The sequence below is a fragment of the Cydia splendana genome, chromosome 4, assembly GCF_910591565.1.
Source record: "Cydia splendana chromosome 4, ilCydSple1.2, whole genome shotgun sequence".
Classification (NCBI taxonomy): Eukaryota; Metazoa; Arthropoda; class Insecta; order Lepidoptera; family Tortricidae; genus Cydia; species Cydia splendana.
The window spans coordinates 1,410,874-1,430,194 of NC_085963.1; the positions used below are offsets into that span (position 1 = coordinate 1,410,874).

The window sequence follows — 19,321 nt, forward strand, 5'->3', positions numbered from 1 at the left end:
TTGCCTCAGGTTATCCAAAAACTCAAAGAGCTCCGTCCAAAATCAAGACTCGACAATTGGCATTTTCACCACGATAATGCTCCTGCACATAGGTCGCACGAAACTGTGAGTTTTTTACAAGATGTCGGAGTAAAACTTCTTGAACATCCGCCGTACAGTCCAGATCTAGCGCCCTGTGACTTCGGTCTATTTCCAGTCATTAAGGATCAGCTTAAAGGAAAGAGGTTTGCCAGCGACACCGAGTTATTAGCTGCTTGGGACCAGGCCTGCTCCGATCTCTCAGAAGAAAAATGGAAGCAAATTTTTAATGATTGGTTTCTACGAATGAATAAGTGTATAAGCTGTAATGGTAATTATTTTGAAAAATTGTAATAAATAAAGCTGTATTGCAAAACTTATCTAGTGACCTACGTATATGTTCTTACCGTATCTCTTTAGTGCATTGCATGTAATGTATGTGCATTTCAGTCTTGAATAGCCACTCATATGACACCTGTGCGTTACCTACTTCATATGCAATTGGAATGCAGATGAGAATGTGTGCCGATTTGCGTAATTAATGCAGCCAATAAGTAAAGCAGCATCTCTTTCTGGAAAGTATGCAAATGCGAGAGAGGTGAAGGATATCCACAAGATTGTAATGCGATCGTGATTTGAACAGTTTTTATTTACTTACCGTTAATTGTACAGTCAGCAAAACTATTAGCTTAGCATGGATGGATGGTAAGGGGGGGGGGGGGGAGAGGTGTACCTACCTACATACCTTTAGGTATACCCTATATTTATGTATAAAATTAAGAAGAACGTTGCTTAGAAAGAGCCAAAATTGCAGTTCTTAATTAACAGTCTTTCAAATTACTTTATCTTTTTTAAATTACACAAAATTTTCCTTGGCTAACTCTGCACCGACTTCGAGAAAACAAAATGTGGAAATGTCATATTTTCATGGAAATTTTACGTTATGATAACATTCATCACTTTCTCAGTGCAAAAAGACTGCAAAGTTAGCTTGGTCCGAGTTGAATGAAAATATTTAAAATTTAAATAAAATCAATGTCAACTTCACGGAAACTTTAAGCGCATTTATCAAAACTCGTAAAACATTTATGCCTTATTTAGGTCTGTTAATATACGGTCCACTAAATCCAAACGCATATTATGAATTAATTAACACATTAAAAATATTCTAATTAACACTCTATTCAATTCCTTCCACGTTTCTGTCTCAATCTACCTGCACGCTAAACAAAGTTCAAAAAGTCTTAATTATTCAGAAAAAATGCCGACTTATGCTCTTTTATAATCTTAAAATCTAACGAGTATTTGCCTCTAACAGCCTACTAACTAGAATGCAAATTTACGCCCACTTTTACAAAGAGTCGGATTGGAATTTAAGTTTGAACATACTATTAATTGGTGATAAAAAGATAACCACTTTGTAACAAGGAACAGACCCTGTATTTTAGTTTAATTGCAAGGATTATATATTCTTTATGCAAAAATACTTTCTCAATAACGTACTAAGAATTTTAAACCTTTAGAACTTTATATATATATCAATCTCTTTAAATGAATGAGTGTTAAAAATAAATTTAATGTTACATTTCCGGGAAATATTTCGGGTTTTTTCAACTCGGTGAGGTAATATTTGAGTAGGCGTAAAAATATTAAGTAATAAAATAAGGATACATCAGTCAAAATAAGAAGATATTGCAGGAAAAAAATTAAAAGGATTTTTATTGCGTGCTAAAATATCCACTCTGCTGATATCATATCATATCATCAAACTATAATATAAAACTAGCAATCAATAACATCATAGTTAAAAACAAGCGATGACTCTACTATGACAGAATCCTCAATAATTTAGAAAAAAACTGCTCGAAGCGATTACTTTTGATAGTTTTGATACTTTGACCTTTGCTTAAGGCCGATCTATTGTAAAACTATTATTATAGATGTCTGTATAAAACATAACAATAGATTTGACAGTGTTATTAGGGGAAAGTAACTTTCTTTTGATCTTCCGATTTTGGAAAATGAAAGGAGGTTGGAGCAAATTTGGCAAATTAAATTGAGTCACCGAATTGAAACTGCTTTCGAGTAATATGCTATCGTTAATCGTTGAACATTAGGGAGGGTGCTTCAAGTGCAGGGAACACAGGTACAAATATATAAAAAGCCTAGGCAATGTTAACTGTTAGTCTTCGTTTCAATAAAAATTGCAATTTTTTTTTAAGTAAAAGTAATGGAAATGGTACCGTTGTTGACTACTTTTAAACATTTTGCAAACGAGTTACTTGCTAATCAAGCTAAGCTGAAAAACTTGAGTAATTCTATCAATATCCTCCCACATCTTTAAATATTGTAGATTGATGTTTTAATTATAATTATCTGTTGTTGTTTACGAATAAAATGATTTATTAGGTGTGGCGTCATTACCAAACATAACTGTCAATTAACCACTCGACAAAAGTGATCCCAATCCGTATAAAATATCCATTAATTAGAAGACCAAGGCGAACCAAAGACTCACCAAATTGGTAACACTTGAAAAGTGGTCGACATTGCGTTTCTAAATATCCAGTTTTTGTGACACAGTTTGTTTATTCGCTATTCGATTAAGTAGTCGTATTTTTGCTGCACTTTAGTTTTTTAAAAGTGTGTATTATTATGTCTTTGGCGCCATGGCTTTACAGACTATAGCTAAAGTTTTTTCTTCGTCTAGCCACAAAAGCTTTGGGAAGTTTTTGGTTAAAAAAAAAATACTGACACCTGCTTTTGTTTTTAATACCATTGAATATAAGGTACATAATTGGTAGTTCTGATAAATATACAATGCAATAGGTACTACTAATACTCTTTACTCCATACATGATAAAAAAGAAAACGATACAAAAAACAGCAACTCTAGTAGAGGTAGGTACTTAAATAATAGGCAGCCACGCCTTGTCGCTAAAAAGCGATTTCTTCTAAGCAACATTTTGGTAGCGGAAATTATTAACTTTACACATGTACTTAGTTTTAACAATAAAAGAAACGTAGTACAAAATACTACTACAGAACAAACAATAAACCGACCATGCAAATAAATATAAATATAACAATAGAAAAGAATAGAATAGAATACAAAAGAAAATATTTATTTGTCATAAAAAAATATACATTAATCACAATTACAACAAATAGGATGCAGCTTAGCATAAGCCGCATCCACCACGACACGACACTGGTTTTCAGGGCACACAAAATTAAAAATATAAAACTTGAAACTAAAATAGAAACTGAACAGAATAGAAACAGAACAAAACATATGTAAAAATACTTAAGAGCCAGACAGAGAGAGAGAGAGAGATCACTGACAAATATAGCTATAGAGAAAGGAACCAGAGAAAGGATTATCTATACTTATTTGAATAATAAAATAAATAGAATTTATGTCTGCAGCAGCAGTGCTACGCCCGCCAGGGTCCACTTGGAGGGCTTGTCCTTGGTCTTCAAATTGAAGGTCCACACGTAGGTGGGACCCCTCGTGCGGGTCTTGTAGACGGGACACTCGTACATGTTGCGCAGGTCTTGCTTATCTTGGGTGATAGCCTGAAAATATAATTTAATTAGGTATGTTAAAATAAACTTTTAAGTCCGCTTGACAATTAATCCCAAGAATTGACGTGATGTAGGCACTAGTTTTTACGGAAGCGACTGCCATGTGACCTTCCAACCCAGAGGGGAAACTAGGCCTTATTAGGATAAGTCCGGTTTCCTCACGAAATCAAACGATATTAGACTAATATTGTCCGTCCACAAGTTTTCAAATAAGTAAAATTTCCTTAGTACACTAATAAAATTTATTTCATAATTATAATTTGATCGAAATATAACACCAATATTTCACAATAAAATATAGGTACACTAGGTACTTTAAAGTATATATTTTTTATTACATTATTTAATTACAATATATATTTACAATATTTACATAGGTACAATCAATTTTCGACAAAACCTAATGACATTGACACCTGCAATGGGGCATAGTTATGCCTGAAATAAATGATTGATTGATTGATTGATTGATTGATTGATTGATTGATAGTCCCCAAGACACTGGCTGCATTTCCCCGCTTTAAGGTTACCCACTAAAAAGTTGAATGAGAAATAAACCTAAAAAATATATACGATCGAGATTTTTAATTACTCTTATCTTATTAATAGAAACATTAGTTTCTTGTTCACCAAGACTTCCCCCATTTAAGGCCTGTCAATTCTGTGGGAAAATAGTTTTAGCGCCACCTCGCGTGGGAACAAATGTCAGACAGATGTTAGAATGTTTAAAACATGAACCAATCGATTTATATTCAACGCTGTTCCTGTTTTGACTAAGAATACTTTTTTGGTTTAAGACGAAATTCAATTTTATTTTCATGTTTCGAATTTTGAGCACATAATAATATCAAGCACAATAATATCGTGAACAATTGTAATAAAAGCAGGAGCAAATGCGTTAGGAAACAGACGTTTCCGAGTTTCCAAGCTATTAAATAATTACTACTAATTAAGGTACTTGTTATGAAACTGGCATTGGCGGTTGATTGCTTAAAATTCGGCATTGTATGTTTTGTTTGAATGTTCTAACTATAATCTATTCTAACCGATATCCTCGGACTATTCTGCCATTTCGAGCAAAGCGTCAGCATTTTTCTACTTCTTCATTATGTTCCTCGTAAAATTCAAGCTGACATCGTCATGAATGGTGAAAATAATTATTTAATCAATCACGTCTGGAATCCATGACGATGCCAGCTCTCGAAGTCCCAGCCGATGTTTTTATGAGGCAAATCGGCTGTTCACCAAAATGCAAGAAGACAACATACCAGAATGCTGATGATATGCAGTGGAAATAGCACCTTAAGCCGCGTTCCATGACAATGTTAGCTTAAACGTCAAGCTGTCATGAACTCACGGCTCGCGGCGTAGCGGAAGGGCGCCTTCGTCAGCAGACCATGGACAGAAATAACATGGAACTGACCACCAACCAGCAAGTAGATAACATACCCGCCATGTACATAAGCCATCTCGTAGGGGTGACTATATATATACTACGTACCCGAACATTGATGACAGGCATGGGTGGAAAGAGCTCCTTAAGTCTTGAATCCATCACGATCCCAGCCTGGACGTCCCAACGGGCGCCCTCCATGAGTAATCCATGAACATAGGCGCCATCTCGTGGAGCCGACCTGGAATCAGCGATCCTGCCGTGAAAGGATGGGAATTAGTGTGACATGCGGTGAACGGGGTGGTTTTAACTTTTTTAAGCATGTCGCATCCTCAACAAAGTATTTTTTCAGTGGTAATACTCACAATAAATACATGGTCATATTATAGCCTAAAAATTACACCATCATTGGATGCATAAAAAATATTTTGATAGCGTACATTTTAAGGGTTTTTAGCGTTTACGGTGTTATATACCCTAAGAAATTATTTGTAGGCATTTGTAGTTAGTACATTAAGAGTTCTGTTGTTGTGTTGAAGATGCGAAATTTTAACAAACAGCCAGCTAAAAACGGTTTGAGCACAGTTAAATGCTTAAATATTTTACATTGTCATCCACAATAATGTACATTTCATTCTTATTAACAAGTCACGGGGCCTGCCCTTTGTAATCTTCACATTTATTTAAATCTAAAATAACAACAAAACATTTCGATCATGCACGTTTTTCATGCATTTAAATTTTAACACGTCTTGCAAAGTTATCTGTCAATTAATTAAAATTAATTTGACATGACATGACACAAAAAATAATTATCATGCATTGGATGCATAATGCAAATGTGATTTAGTAACCTTGGCATTATTTAATCATGAAAAATGTAGTGGGACAAAAAATGCAGACAAAAAAATTTACATTCAACAATAAAGTAATACATCAAGATGCATGCTACATCAATTACCAGACCTCTTCATCGTAAATCCTTCGATGACCTGCTTTATTTAAATGTTGACGGGTAAAAATGGATTTGTAAAGAGTAAAAGTTAACGACTCATAGCACCTAGTCTTAAATACAATGACAGCTTTGCTATTTAAAAGTTGTAGGGACTTCAATTAAAAATTGGCTCTCTCAGGGTCATTTAGGGTCAATATTAGGTACACACACAATTTCATACAATATTAACCAACCTTGTTTAAAATGAAACTTGAAGATTTAGAATTGCTTAGTAGACATTAGAATGGTAAACGCGCTCAGGGTGGGGCTCGTAAGAGATGGTCTGACACCATGAAGAAGGCGAGTGGCGGCAGCCTGCACCGTGCAGTTCACTTGGCTTATGACCGCAATCAGTGGGGACATGTTGCATGTGGTTGCGATCCTCAGCATTGAGGGAACGAGGAAGAAGAGAAGTAGACATTAGATTTTAGAATATTTAGATTTTAGAAGGACAGTCTACAAGAACTTTTATTACCTACTTGTTGTGTTGATGAATTTTACTCTGCTTTTAAAATCAGTCTATCCAACACAAAAAAAAGCTTGACTATTAATCCAGTGAAATTGTAGAATTTTGTAACGTGGCTCTTCTGCGTCAAATCCGGTAGTTCTGATTTTTTGCAGACTTATTTATGATGTTGGCCCAATTAATAATCCAAGTTTGTGACCTTGAGCACCGAACGCAACTTTGTCAAAAATCGAAAAACCTGCGAAAATTTCGGTTTTTATTTAGTTTTGGGCGATTCTAACCCTAAAGGACTAGTTTTAGATAGTACGTTTCTTAGACGTTTTTAAAGAAGACTAAATTTGCTACGAGATTAGAACTGTCTCTGTAGATTGAATAGTTTCCGAGATAAAGGCTTTCAAAATTTAGATTTTTTTGAAATTGAGCTCGTAAGCTAAGTGAGTGCAGTGAGTATGCACTTTTGACTCAGGCGATGCCGCTTGGCACGATTGTTCCTAAGGTCAAACAGAGCTGATTTGGCGCGGTAGCCACGATATCGTACCGTGCCTACCCCCCAAAAAGGGAGGGGAAAGGTCGGATCCCCAGGTCCAATCTTTGCTATATTTCTTCCTACTCTTGGGAGCTAGGACACGTTATATATCATTTTCATATAATTCAGGGATGAAAAAATTATATTCATACTTTTAAAACGCCAATTTAAGTGTATTTTTAAAGATTTTTAACTTTTGACTTTGGCCATAATTACATATTTATGGAAATCGTTACTCAATCCGCTTCATATTTTTACAAAAAAATGTATGAATGCCTGCTTTGAAGTGATACTTTATAGAATAAGGAAGCCCTAAATGATATGAAAATCATATACAGTGTGGAAAGATAAGTCGGGCCCTGGAGGGAAACTACCTTAAATCCTTAAGCGGGCTCATTTTACTTAAAGGAGACATTCCTTTATTTTTAAAAAGAAACAAAACTGCATTATAAGATTTTCTAAAACTCGCTTGCCTCGCCCGGGACTCGAACCGACTAAAAATTCCAAAAAATAAACACTCGCAATTTTATTCTACTAGTCGATACAGTTAATGTTAATGATAACATTTCTCCAAGAAACATTAGGTCTTACACTCGTCTGTCGTATAAAATATCCATAAAATCTAATATTTAGTACTTAAGATTTTTTTAGACAAGCCAAATTCAAGAAAAAAAGAAAAATCTTAAAATGCAGTTTTGTTTCTTTTCAAAAATAAAGGAATGTCTCCTTTAAGTAAAATGAGCCAGTTTAAGGATTTAAGGTAGTTTCCCTCCAGAGCCCGACTTATCTTTCCACACTGTATAACTTGCCCTAGTTGCTAAGAGCAGGAAGAAATATAGCTTAGATTAGACCTGAGGATCCGACCCTTTCCCCTCCCTTTTTGGGGGGTAGGCACGGTACGATATCGTGGCTACCGCGCCAAATCAGCTCTGTTTGACCTTAGGAACAATCGTGCCAAGCGGCATCGCCTGAGTCAAAAGTGCATACTCACTGCACTCACTTAGCTTACGAGCTCAATTTCAAAAAAATCTAAATTTTGAAAGCCTTTATCTCAGAAACTATTCAATCTACAGAGACAGTTCTAATCTCGTAGCAAATTTAGTCTTCTTTAAAAACGTCTAAGGAAGGTACTATCAAAAACTAGTCCTTTAGGGTTAGAATCGCCCAAAACTAAACAAAAACCGAAATTTTCGCAGGTTTTTCGATTTTTGACAAAGTTGCGTTCGGCGCTCGAGGTCACCAACTTGGATTATTCATTGGACCAACATCATAAATAAGTCTGCAAAAAATCAGAACTACCGGATTTGACGCAAACGCTAAATGTATAATTTTACTGTATTATATAAAAAAAAACTGTTTGTTAATTGTTTAATTCATCTGAAACCAGCCAGTACGGCTACCACCAGTTTTGACATTGACATAACGCTCACGTTTACGTAACTTACTTTCTATGCATCTCGCTCGTACTGGCATATTAGTGCAAGCGAGATGTACAGAAAGTAAATTACGTAGACGTGAGCGTTATGTCAACGTCAAAACTGGTGGTAGCCGTACAGCTTGAGCTAACTTAAACGCAAAGTTTCTACTAGTTTTTTCTGACTTATCATTAGTCTTTACTTTCATCGTCTTATTCCTACAGTTAACTTTCAAATATGACCAAACATATTGCAAGCCACTCACGTGAACTCCTCCTTCATTTTTTTGGTAACATCGCATTGAAGACACATCTTATCCAGCGGTAACTCGTAGCGACGCGCGGTGCTTTGCATGATGGCCGTCAGCAGGCTCTGCGGGTTGAAGAAGCCGGCCAGCCAGACTGAGTTTGGTAACTGGAAGGAAATAGAAGTGTAGGATTTGCGTTTTGCTTTGTTAGTACCTGGGTCAAACAGATCACTGTGTTATGTCTTTCCTGTAGACATACACGAGAGTTAAGGCCTATAAAGGCTAATTTTCTTATTTAACCCTTATCCACGTGAAAAGGTCCTCCTTTTATTTAAAGAACTAAGATAAAATCATTACTTACATGCCCACAAGCTGTTAACTATTGCCCACAGGAGAGAAAACTAGTGTGTTATCGCGAACAGTACATTTTTCTCTCCTGTGGGGTGGGCAATAGTTAACAGCTTGTGGGCATGTAAGTAATGATTTTATCATGGTTCTCTAAATAAAAGGAGGACCTTTTCATGTGGATAAGGGTTAAATAAGAAAATTAGCCTTTATAGCCCTTAACTCTCGTGTATGTCTACAGGAAAGACATAACACAGTGATCTGTTTGACCCACCTAAGAGAGATGGACGTGGGCAGAGACAGACCAAAAAGGAGGCGTTACAACAGTTTAAACTCTCGCGTTTTGTACACATATCTAATTACACAAACGGGTCTACCGCGATATAATTTCATTGTTTTACCTTAAACCTTACCCTTACCCTTAGTTACTTTTACCTTCTTTTTTTTATAAACTAATTTCGGATAGTTTAGTGGTGTTTTATTAATATCTCCGTTGACATTTGCTGCGACGTCAGTCTGTCCGTTTGGTACAGCTGGTGCAACTCAGCTGAAACGTCGGACTTTAAGGTAAAAACAATGAAATTATATCGCGGTAGACCCGTTTATTTAATTAAATATGTTAAAACAGTTACCCACGGAACCTGAGATCATATAGCATTATTTAAATATTTAGATGGGAGACCGTTACCAGAACTCAGCGCATAACTTTACTAGGATTGCATTTTAACAGCAATAGGTATGTGCAACATGATTGTAATCTTTGACATGACATTACAAATATAATTATGGTGTTATAGTTTTAAAGACTTCTTTTAATGTCACCTTGCTAGATTTTTTGCCCAATTGCTCATTTCTCATTATAAAACCATACAATTTGGCCGTTCTTGTATTTGTGTTATTAACTTATTAGTGAAATACTTAGTTTGCCATCGCACGCCCGTTAATATAATATCGAATTATATCAAAAATTTTACTATTATTAAAATTTACTTCAAAAAAGTTCTACTTACAACAAAATCAGTAGCCCAAGTTTCCAGCTCCCTCAGCCTGAGCAGCAGATCCACGAACCACGCCGAAAGACCCAGCAGTGAAGGGTAGGCCCGATTGGCCCAGATAGCAGGCACCTGGTCCAGGAACAGCGCGTTCTCCAACTCTTCCATTACTGATGTTATGGTTAGTTCACCCTGTAACAGAAAGTTCCTCTTATTATTGTCTTCGGTCTAAATAAGTTTTTCTTCTGGACGGCCGACGGTCACTCTTCACTTTTGTTTTAGGCTGTCGTTATGGGTCATTCATTGGTGTGACCGCAGCGTTTTATGTGTTTTATATACATTATTTTCTTTAGTCTTTCAATGGCCTTTTAGCCCAGTTGGTAGTGACCTTGCCAACGAAGCTAGATTGGTCTAGGTTCGAATCCCCGTAAATCCAATGTATTTGTATTTTGTTCTTGTTATTGTGTTGTCTTTGTGTATTTTGTATATTTATGTACATCCTATACAGGGTTTCCAGTAATTAATGGATAACCTTCTAACCACCGACAGGGCCCCTTAGGCTGGTACAGAAAGTGCACTTATAGGTCTTGTGCAAGATTGCACCACCTTTTTGTATAAATTTACCTTTTTTACGTATTTTTGTTTATGGTTTTGATACATTTTGTCTATTTTATTATTTGACAGATAACATTTTGTTCCCTAGTTATACCAGTGCCCTATTATTATACAGTAATTCATAAAATAGTAAAAGTTTCATGGTTTTCGAAATAATCGAACTTTACTGTATTTTTTAATAGTTACGAGTAGCACCTCACTTAACTTCAAACATCATCTAAGCCATATCTTTAGTTGCAAAGATGTAAATAGTATGTATTATCCCTTAGATGCATACGGTATCAAAAATGATACCGTGTCTTTTCCCCGCACCAACATTCATTTTTTTTTGTCCTCATGGTCTATTGACCGAAGTTAGATACCTTTGCTCCAATACTATAAAAAAAACTGGCAACCATAGGTCATCCATTTTTAACTAAACGTCAAAAGTGTCAAATGTGCGGTAACATTTTGCGACAGTGAAATTTGAAAGTTTTAATTATTGTTTATCTGGTGCAGGGATGTTACGGAGGTCCGGTTCCGTTTCCGTTAAGGCGGAACTTCCGTTTGGTATTACACATCCGTTTCTGTTCGGGTTCCGTTATGTTTGAAACGGAAGTTAAAACGGATGTCAATGCTTCGCGCGGCGGCGGCGTACATCAAAATCAAACAGGGTTCATACCAGTCATTCGCTCATCGCCCCGCTTGCCACGTGCTACGCTAATTTGTTGTTTGTTTGTATACTTTGTTTTATTCGTGTTATTAAAATTAAAATCGTATGTGTTCTGTTGTGTACTGACTACTGACTGTGTGTAGTGTGTGTGGTGAATGTTAGTGTGTAAAAAAACGCACAATGAAACCGTAATCAAGTTCGATTTGGAACTATTTTGATGAAGTTAGTGGGGACACGGTTAAGTGTAAACTTTGTCTGAAGGTTTATTCTAGAAAGGGGAAAACGACTACATCGTTAAAAAGTCAGGCTCCGATTCTGGTTCCGGTTCCGTTTTCGGTTCCGTTTCCGTTTTCGGTTCCGTTAAACAAAATTGAAAACATCTGTTTCCGTTTTCGGTTCCGATAAAACCACATCCGTTACATCCCTGATCTGGTGAATTCCGTGATATTTTGAACAGGAAAAAATTGTACAAGTAAGGTTGGTATCTATATTTATCATACATTGTATGCGTTTTTGTTAGATTTGTATTAATTGTTATATTTTTTTGGGTTTTACGTTGGTATCAAAAACGATACTCCATGTGATAACGTCTTTTTTGGTGGTATCAAAAACGATACTCCATGCAGTCTGCTCTATTTTTCTACTCGCACGGCTTGTGACTTTTTTTGTGTTTGTTTGCATTTTACTACGAATTGGCATGTACTTTGTGTGTGTATTTGAGATTTTATTTTTTCTACAGCATGGTTCGTCATGGGTCATAGAACATTAAAAGATAAGGACATAGAAGAATTGCTGGCACAGTTAGAAGGTGGAGAAATATCGCAAGACGATGCCGAGTCTGACGGAGATGATCTTGAGTTTTATCCAACACTAGAAGAACTGCAAGCAGCTCTTGAGGAAGATGAGGCAGAAGAAGAACCTACAAGAATGACAGAAGAAAAAAATTAATACAGGAACCCGATTTCACTGCGATTTTTCCTGATCCTCCGTTTTAAATTTCTTTTAGATTACAAGTACTTTTTTTGTGCTTACTCCATGGAGTATCAAAAATGATACCAACTTTTATTTATAAAAAAATATATTAAAAAATGACTATGATTTTTTTACTGTTTTTCCCATCATTGACGTAAATTTTCTAATCACATTTTTTTTTCGCTGAAAGAAATTAAATCATGCACCTAAGGGTTATACCATTTTAGTTAGAAAAACCTTTAGTCTAGTTTGAAAAGTCTTACCTTTAATCCCAAGTCCAACTCTCTCAGTGATCTCTTCATCTCTCCCGTTAAATAATTCATCCTCTCACATTCCTGGAACGCCACAATTACGTAAGGTGTTCTCTCTTCCACCTTCCCCATTATCTCTGTCATGTTGAATTCTTCTGGTAGCTTCTCCATTATCTCATCCAACATTTGTTTTACCTGCAAGCAGAATAGTATGGTCAATCATGATCTCAAATTAGATCCGCTGTTGTTGTATAGAAACCTAATTAGCATACAGCTTGTATGATACAAACTATGAAGAATATTTACCTAACACTTATCATGTTAAGGTCATACATTATAATGATACACTTTTACTTTACTTTACTTATTACTTTAAAAAAATCTGGTTTGCTAGCAAATACTAGGCAAGTCAAGTCTGGGGTGTCTAATTATCCTAAATAATCTGCTTATCTACCCTGGTTCCCATTTCGAGCTCAAATATGTTGTCGGTGAAATCGACGAGGCATATTTTTAATACTTAACTTAGCCTAACCTAATCTCGCATTTATGCTACATTTGGCAATTAAAAAAATTAAAAATCAAGGTCCGAAAAACAATGGCCATTGATAAATTCACCTCAAAACACTCCTAATTAAATAGTTTACCTTATCCTCTCTAGTAACAGTGGTAGCACCAGAAGCTTGAGCATCTCTCGGCTGCATCTCAAAAATAGTCCTAAAGAGGTTCTCCGAAGTGGTGGTCAGGAAGCCTATTTCAGCGTTCGGGTGTAGGCCGTAAAGGTATGGGGATTCAGGCGGCATGGCGTCTTCTATGTATTGGTGGTAGCCGACGTAGTCAGTGTTCGGGGGAGCTGGGAAGCCTGGGGCTAGTTGGAGTTCGCCATCGACCTTGAGAAATATATCAATGCGATTATTGAATTCAACTCAACCTACTCGTTATACTGCGTGTTATTTTACTAGGATATTGTGGGGACATCCGAAACCACACAAAATAGACATAGGAAAACTGTTTTAGAAGCTAGTACATATCTCCTCTTTTGTTTTAACTTTAATATGACTAACTTTTTGATTAAGCATGAGTTGATCAGTTTCATTGAAAGCATTAAAATCTGTCGAAGAAGAACTGGGATATCAATAGTTATTATTTGATTGCTTGGCTTAACTAACTTCTAGTGCTATGAATTAGTGGTACAAGGCAATGTCAATACAAGATATTCTAACTGTTATAAGTAAACTAATAACTAAAAATGTATAAGTAAACTAATAATAAACTCACTAGATCAGAATGCATCAGTTCCTCCAAGTAAGCGTTGCACAGTCTGCGATCCCAATCATCTGTAATGTGTCCGCCGTACATGATTTCTCCAAACAGATATCTCAAATCTTCCCAAGGGACTTTTGAATTGGCTTCTAAGTAGTTGTAGAGAACGAATACGCTGATGGTCAGGTCACCTGTTGAAAAAATATTTAAGTACAAGAATTCTGAAAACTTTTTTCGTACTTTTTATGTCTAGCTTAGGTTTTTTAGTTTAAATTTTGGTTTTCAGATTAGGTTTTAGGTATAATGTATTAACTTACCAACATTGAATGGATAGATTTTGTTCCAACCTTGTGGGCCAAATTTTCTCCTTTCGGCCACGACTGCATGGAAGTAGCACAATGCGAATAAAATTGCTTTGAATTCTGCTTCCTTGCCACACATTTCTAAAGTCTCCTGATTGAAATTATCTAGAGCTTTGTGTATATTAGCCTGAAATAAGATGAAGGTCTTTATTAACGGGATCAAATTGAATGGATGGTAAAAAAACTGGAAAATTCCGTAGAAAGTTATAACCTAAATAGTAGAAAATATTAGAGAAGTACTTTACCAAGTTATTTATTATCAACCTATCAAAAAACCACAAATCATTTTTTTTATTCTGTCATACCTGCATCCCTGTCGGAGGTTCGTTAGTAATTTTAATGCTAGACTCCAATATTCCCTGAGGAATGATGTGGGCCGATGGAGTAGCAGCAGGCTCTGCTGACATAAACAAACGGTAATTCTCGTGACTCCCTGTTGCAAAACTCTCCATTTTCTTTTCGAGGCTTGACAACCATTTCTTAACTAAATGAATATTCTGAAATAACCAAGTGCTATTTGTATATTTCTGCAATTCATTTGCAAATAAACTTATTCATTTCTTTGTTGCTTTATACCTGTAATACAACCCAATGTCCTTTAGCTAATGCTTCATCCATTGCTTGCTCAGCTACAACTTCTTGGCCCTGGCCTAAAGACACATTATGGAAGTTCCCGTTGTCAGCTGTAAATCCCATTACTTTCCCTAATGCTTCCACGTCTTTTAAGGGATTCACTCCAGGTGACAAGATGAAAAAGATTGGAGTAGTCGGACTGGTCTCTTCAAAAGACTTGCTGAATTCTACTGTCCTATTTTCAACATATTTGCCACCCATTTTTTCTTCAATAAATGCTCTAGAAAAAAATACGTAATACACAATATAATCCAATTCACTAGTACCCAGCTAAAACTGTATAGAAACTAGCTGTAATAGAACTTACGCCACTGCATATGTCATTCGATCAGGCCTTAAAGCTCTCAGCATACAGAGTCTCTGTATTGCTGTTTTATTTTTCCACTCCTTAAACCAAATGAAAATATGAATGAAGAAACGTTTTTGCCTTTTGACAATAATGGTTCATATCATAACAAGTGATTGCCACCCACGTCAATAAAAATTGCAATCCTATTTTTTATATCACTTACTTGTGGAAACTTCTCCCTCTCAGGACAGTCCATTTCAACAATCTTCTTCCATCTCTTAGGAGACGTCTCTATATCTCGATCCAGATTTCTGAACTCATCCTTACCAGCTAAAGAACAAATGCCTCCCCAGCTTGTGTGGGACAAGAAATCAACAGGACTGGTCACGTGGGGTTTAACAGGAAAGCGAAGGAAGAAATCTAAATCAGCTGGTGATAATTCTTCGCTCATTAGAAGAACCTAAAACATTTTGTATTAATATTTTTCATCGAATTAGGCAAAAAAATATCGAAAGTAGAAATCTGTTGTATACCTGAAAAGTCATCTGGGATGCAAAAATAAGTTTGTCACATTCGAATAACCCCCTAGAAGTATACTGAAACACTGAATAACTGATGCAGTCAATTAAATTTTTGATTCGTTGGCTAACTTCTTCCGCAGGTTCTGCTTTGGATATTGCTTTTTGGAATACAACGCTGAACGCCTGAAATTTCGAAACATATTTTTTCACTATCATCAGTAATAATGGACTTCAAATGAAACAAAAATAAATTATTTCTTATATAAGTTATATACCTTCAGAGAGAATTGGTATATGGGGTTGATAGTGTTCAAATCATTTAAGATGAAATACAATAGAGATGCCCTGGCAGAAGCCGGCCTGTAGAATTCTCGGGCTTGGTCTATCTGGTGTGACGTTACTTTCGCTTCTGCAACCTACAATTTATAAATAAAAACATATTAATTCAACCTTCCATTATTTAGCTAAATCTAGTTTGTTAGATTGTAAATGGACGGTAAAGTATATGCTATACCTTTTTCTCAATATCAGCAGCTGTTTTCTTCGTAGTTTCCAAGTTCTCTACTAAAGCTGTGTCACCTAGAATATTATCTCCTGCCGAAGACAGCCTTGACAGCAAATCATCTTCAAGTCCCTTCAACTGTATCTTAAATTCATTTTGCTGTTTTGTTAATTCTGCTTTCAGTTCTTCTAAATCAGGTCTCTCAGCTTTAACTACCTCAGCTAATAGCTGATCTTCCAAGCCGTCTCGGGTTACCGTGAAATTGACTAGAGTTGTTTGAGCTTGCATTTCTGGCTTGTAGTGAGGGTTAGCTAGCTTCGTATGTAAGATCAGTCTAAAGTTAGGACTATACTCTACTTCTTTGTCACCAATTTTGATGGCTCTGAAATATGAATTATTACTTTTAACATGCCATCAATAATAATTGTTTACATATTTTTTATTTTTTATTTATTTTATTACATGATAATTATATTTTTTAAGTATTTATTACTAACCTTCCTTTTTTTATTAGATTCCTTCCAAGCAAAGGATCCAAAACTGGATCGACAGTTTCATCAATATTTTCAAGCAAAACAGTTTCTCCTTTAATAATAGCTTTCTCTATAGTATCCAAATACCCCTTGTGCCCTAACCGTATGACCCGTAATTTATCGCCATATTTCTGTTTAATCCATTTGACACCTTGCAGCTAAAATAAAATTATAATATTAATATCGTTAATTTTTTAATCACACAAGCAATCATGTGAGCCAACGCCTATCAAACGTCATCAAAATAACTGAAAATCAGTTTGGCTTTACACCGGGAAAGAGTACCACCGATGCAATTCATGCTATAAGATTAGTAATGGAAAAAGCCCGTGAAAATAAGGAGAACGTGATGATGGTCTTTATAGATCTTGAAAAGGCCTTCGACCGTGTGCCGAGAACGATCATATGGCAAGCTTTAAGAGCTCACGGTGTCCATGAATGCTATGTTCGACTTATAAAGGACATGTATACTGATGTACAAACAAGGGTTAGAAGCCCAGCGGGTTTTTCAGAGAGCTTTAATATAAAAGTAGGTGTACATCAAGGTAGCGCACTAAGCCCATTACTCTTCAATGTATTGATGAATTATCTGACTGCAAAAATACAAAAACCAACACCATGGAATCTCTTGTATGCCGATGACGTAGTCCTAATATCGAAAGACCCACACGAGCTTCAAGAAAACCTCGAACAATGGAGAGAGTCACTAGAAACCAATGGGTTGCGCATCAGTAGAACAAAAACCGAATGTATGATCTGCAACTTCAACCCAAATAGTCCCACCAATGCTACGATAAAGCTCGATGGCATAAACCTCCCCGCAAGTAAAAACATTTAAATACCTGGGCTCAGTTATCTCTGAAAATGGGACAATTGATGCTGACATCATACACAGGATGACATCAGGATGGAGCAAGTGGCGTACGCTAACCGGAGTTTTATGTGATACCAAAATGCCCATCAAGACCAAGGGAAAAGTCTATAAAACTGCGGTAAGGCCAGCTTTACTGTATGGATGTGAAGTCTGGCCGACGACCAAGATTCACATGCAAAAGATACATACAACGGAGATGCGTATGCTGCGCTGATCGGGCGGGGTTACTCTTAGAGACAAAGTGCGCAACGAGTATATAAGGGGGAGTTTTAAAGTGGCTCCCATAACCCATAAAATTTCTGAAGCCAGACTAAGATGGTACGGCCACATAATGAGAAGACCAGACGATCACGAGGTTAAAAAGTGTCTTTCCATCGCTACAAAAAAGAGGGGAATTGGAAGGCCCCAAACAACCTGGATGACGAATGTCCTAAAGGACATGAAGGTATTGGGACTTCACGAGCAAGACACCCAAGAAAGAAATAGATGGCGTCGCATGATTGGGAAAGCCGACCCCGTGTAACGGGACAAAGGCGAGGCAGAAGAAAAAGACAAGCAATCATGTGAAATGTAAAGTTTAAGGTTTAAGAGCGCTATTACATTTCGGCGTTGAGCGAGTTTAGGTATTTTACGCGCTGCGGCAGGCCGTGCGAGCTCAGTGTGCCGATCCCTTCTACCACACTTCCACTACAATGATGGATTAAACATTCTTGATCCTTCGCGAAGCATATTGAAATCAACCATAACAACACTAACTGTACTTAACTTTTAAAGTTCTAAAACTGTTATTTGGTAAGTACGAAAATACTAAATGCAGTGCAAATGTACATAGGGGCTGTTCATAAATTACGTCATCTATTTTTGACGATTTTTGACTGATTTGAGGGGGCCCCCACCCCTCAAATCATCCAAAAATCAAGCTTCGGATGAATCTGTTTCCTCCTACGTCATGTTACCATCATCCGATGTCCAGACCCCCCCCCACTCCTCCCATTTGAAACGACGTAATTTATGAATAGCCCCATACTCGTACTTATGAAGGTATATTACTCGAAAGAAATTATAGGTACCTACTCGCTTATTTACATGTTTCGTCATTGCATTTGGTACCTATAGGATGTAAAGTTTGTATCAACGAGGGTTTAAAAACGAACTGGTACTGAGGATCTGATGATGATTAAGGTGGTCACGGATACCAATCAACCATGTAGTAACATGATTAGGCTCGTTTGATTCATCTCAACAAGATCTTTGACACTGAAGATACACAGGGTCTGATGATGTAGCTGGAAGGTGGCCACGGGTACCAGTCTATCATGTGACTAAACAACTTCGTGTTTGGGCTCGTTTGATTCGTCTCAACAAGATCTTTGACACAAGACAGTACTCAGGGTCTGATGATGGAGCTGGAAGGTACCATTACCAATCAACCATGCAACTAAACCACATCGTGTTTAGGATCGTTTGATTCGTCTCAACAAGATCTTTGACACTAGGTGATACTCAGAGTCTGATGATGGAGCTGGAAGGTGGTCACCGGTACCAATCAACCATGCAACTAAACCACTACGTGTTTAGGCTCGTTTTATTCGTTTCAACAAGATCTTTGACACAAGATAGTACTCAGGGTCTGATGTTGGAGCCGGAAGGTGGTCACCGGTACCAATCAACCATGCAACTAAACCACTTCGTGTTTAGGCACGTTTTATTCATCTCAACAAGATCTTTGACACAAGGTAGTACTCAGGGTCTGATGATGGAGCGCGAAGGTGGCGACGGGTACCTGTCTATCATCATCAGCTCCATCATCAGACCCTGAGTAGTATCTTGTGTCAAACATCTTATTGCGACGAATCAAACGAGCCCAAACACG

At 36.7% G+C, this 19,321-nt stretch overlaps 1 protein-coding gene across 1 annotated transcript in view; it reads right to left on the reverse strand.

Moving 5' to 3' along the window:
• Nucleotides 1–3,432: 3,432 nt before the first annotated feature.
• The window catches only part of LOC134789609 (dynein beta chain, ciliary), a 36,868-nt gene continuing 20,979 nt past the window's right edge, over nt 3,433–19,321 (reverse strand). Inside the window, exons 50-65 of the mRNA XM_063760180.1 lie at nt 16,539–16,732; nt 16,054–16,423; nt 15,815–15,955; nt 15,552–15,722; nt 15,242–15,478; nt 15,037–15,116; nt 14,673–14,949; nt 14,402–14,593; nt 14,052–14,223; nt 13,750–13,925; nt 13,119–13,361; nt 12,487–12,669; nt 10,003–10,176; nt 8,666–8,814; nt 5,108–5,255; nt 3,433–3,597 (exon numbers count right to left, since the gene is read on the reverse strand). Of these exons, the coding sequence (XP_063616250.1) occupies nt 3,436–3,597; nt 5,108–5,255; nt 8,666–8,814; nt 10,003–10,176; nt 12,487–12,669; nt 13,119–13,361; nt 13,750–13,925; nt 14,052–14,223; nt 14,402–14,593; nt 14,673–14,949; nt 15,037–15,116; nt 15,242–15,478; nt 15,552–15,722; nt 15,815–15,955; nt 16,054–16,423; nt 16,539–16,732 (3,069 nt within the window). The 3' untranslated portion in view covers nt 3,433–3,435. The remainder of the gene's footprint in view (nt 3,598–5,107; nt 5,256–8,665; nt 8,815–10,002; nt 10,177–12,486; nt 12,670–13,118; nt 13,362–13,749; nt 13,926–14,051; nt 14,224–14,401; nt 14,594–14,672; nt 14,950–15,036; nt 15,117–15,241; nt 15,479–15,551; nt 15,723–15,814; nt 15,956–16,053; nt 16,424–16,538; nt 16,733–19,321) is intronic.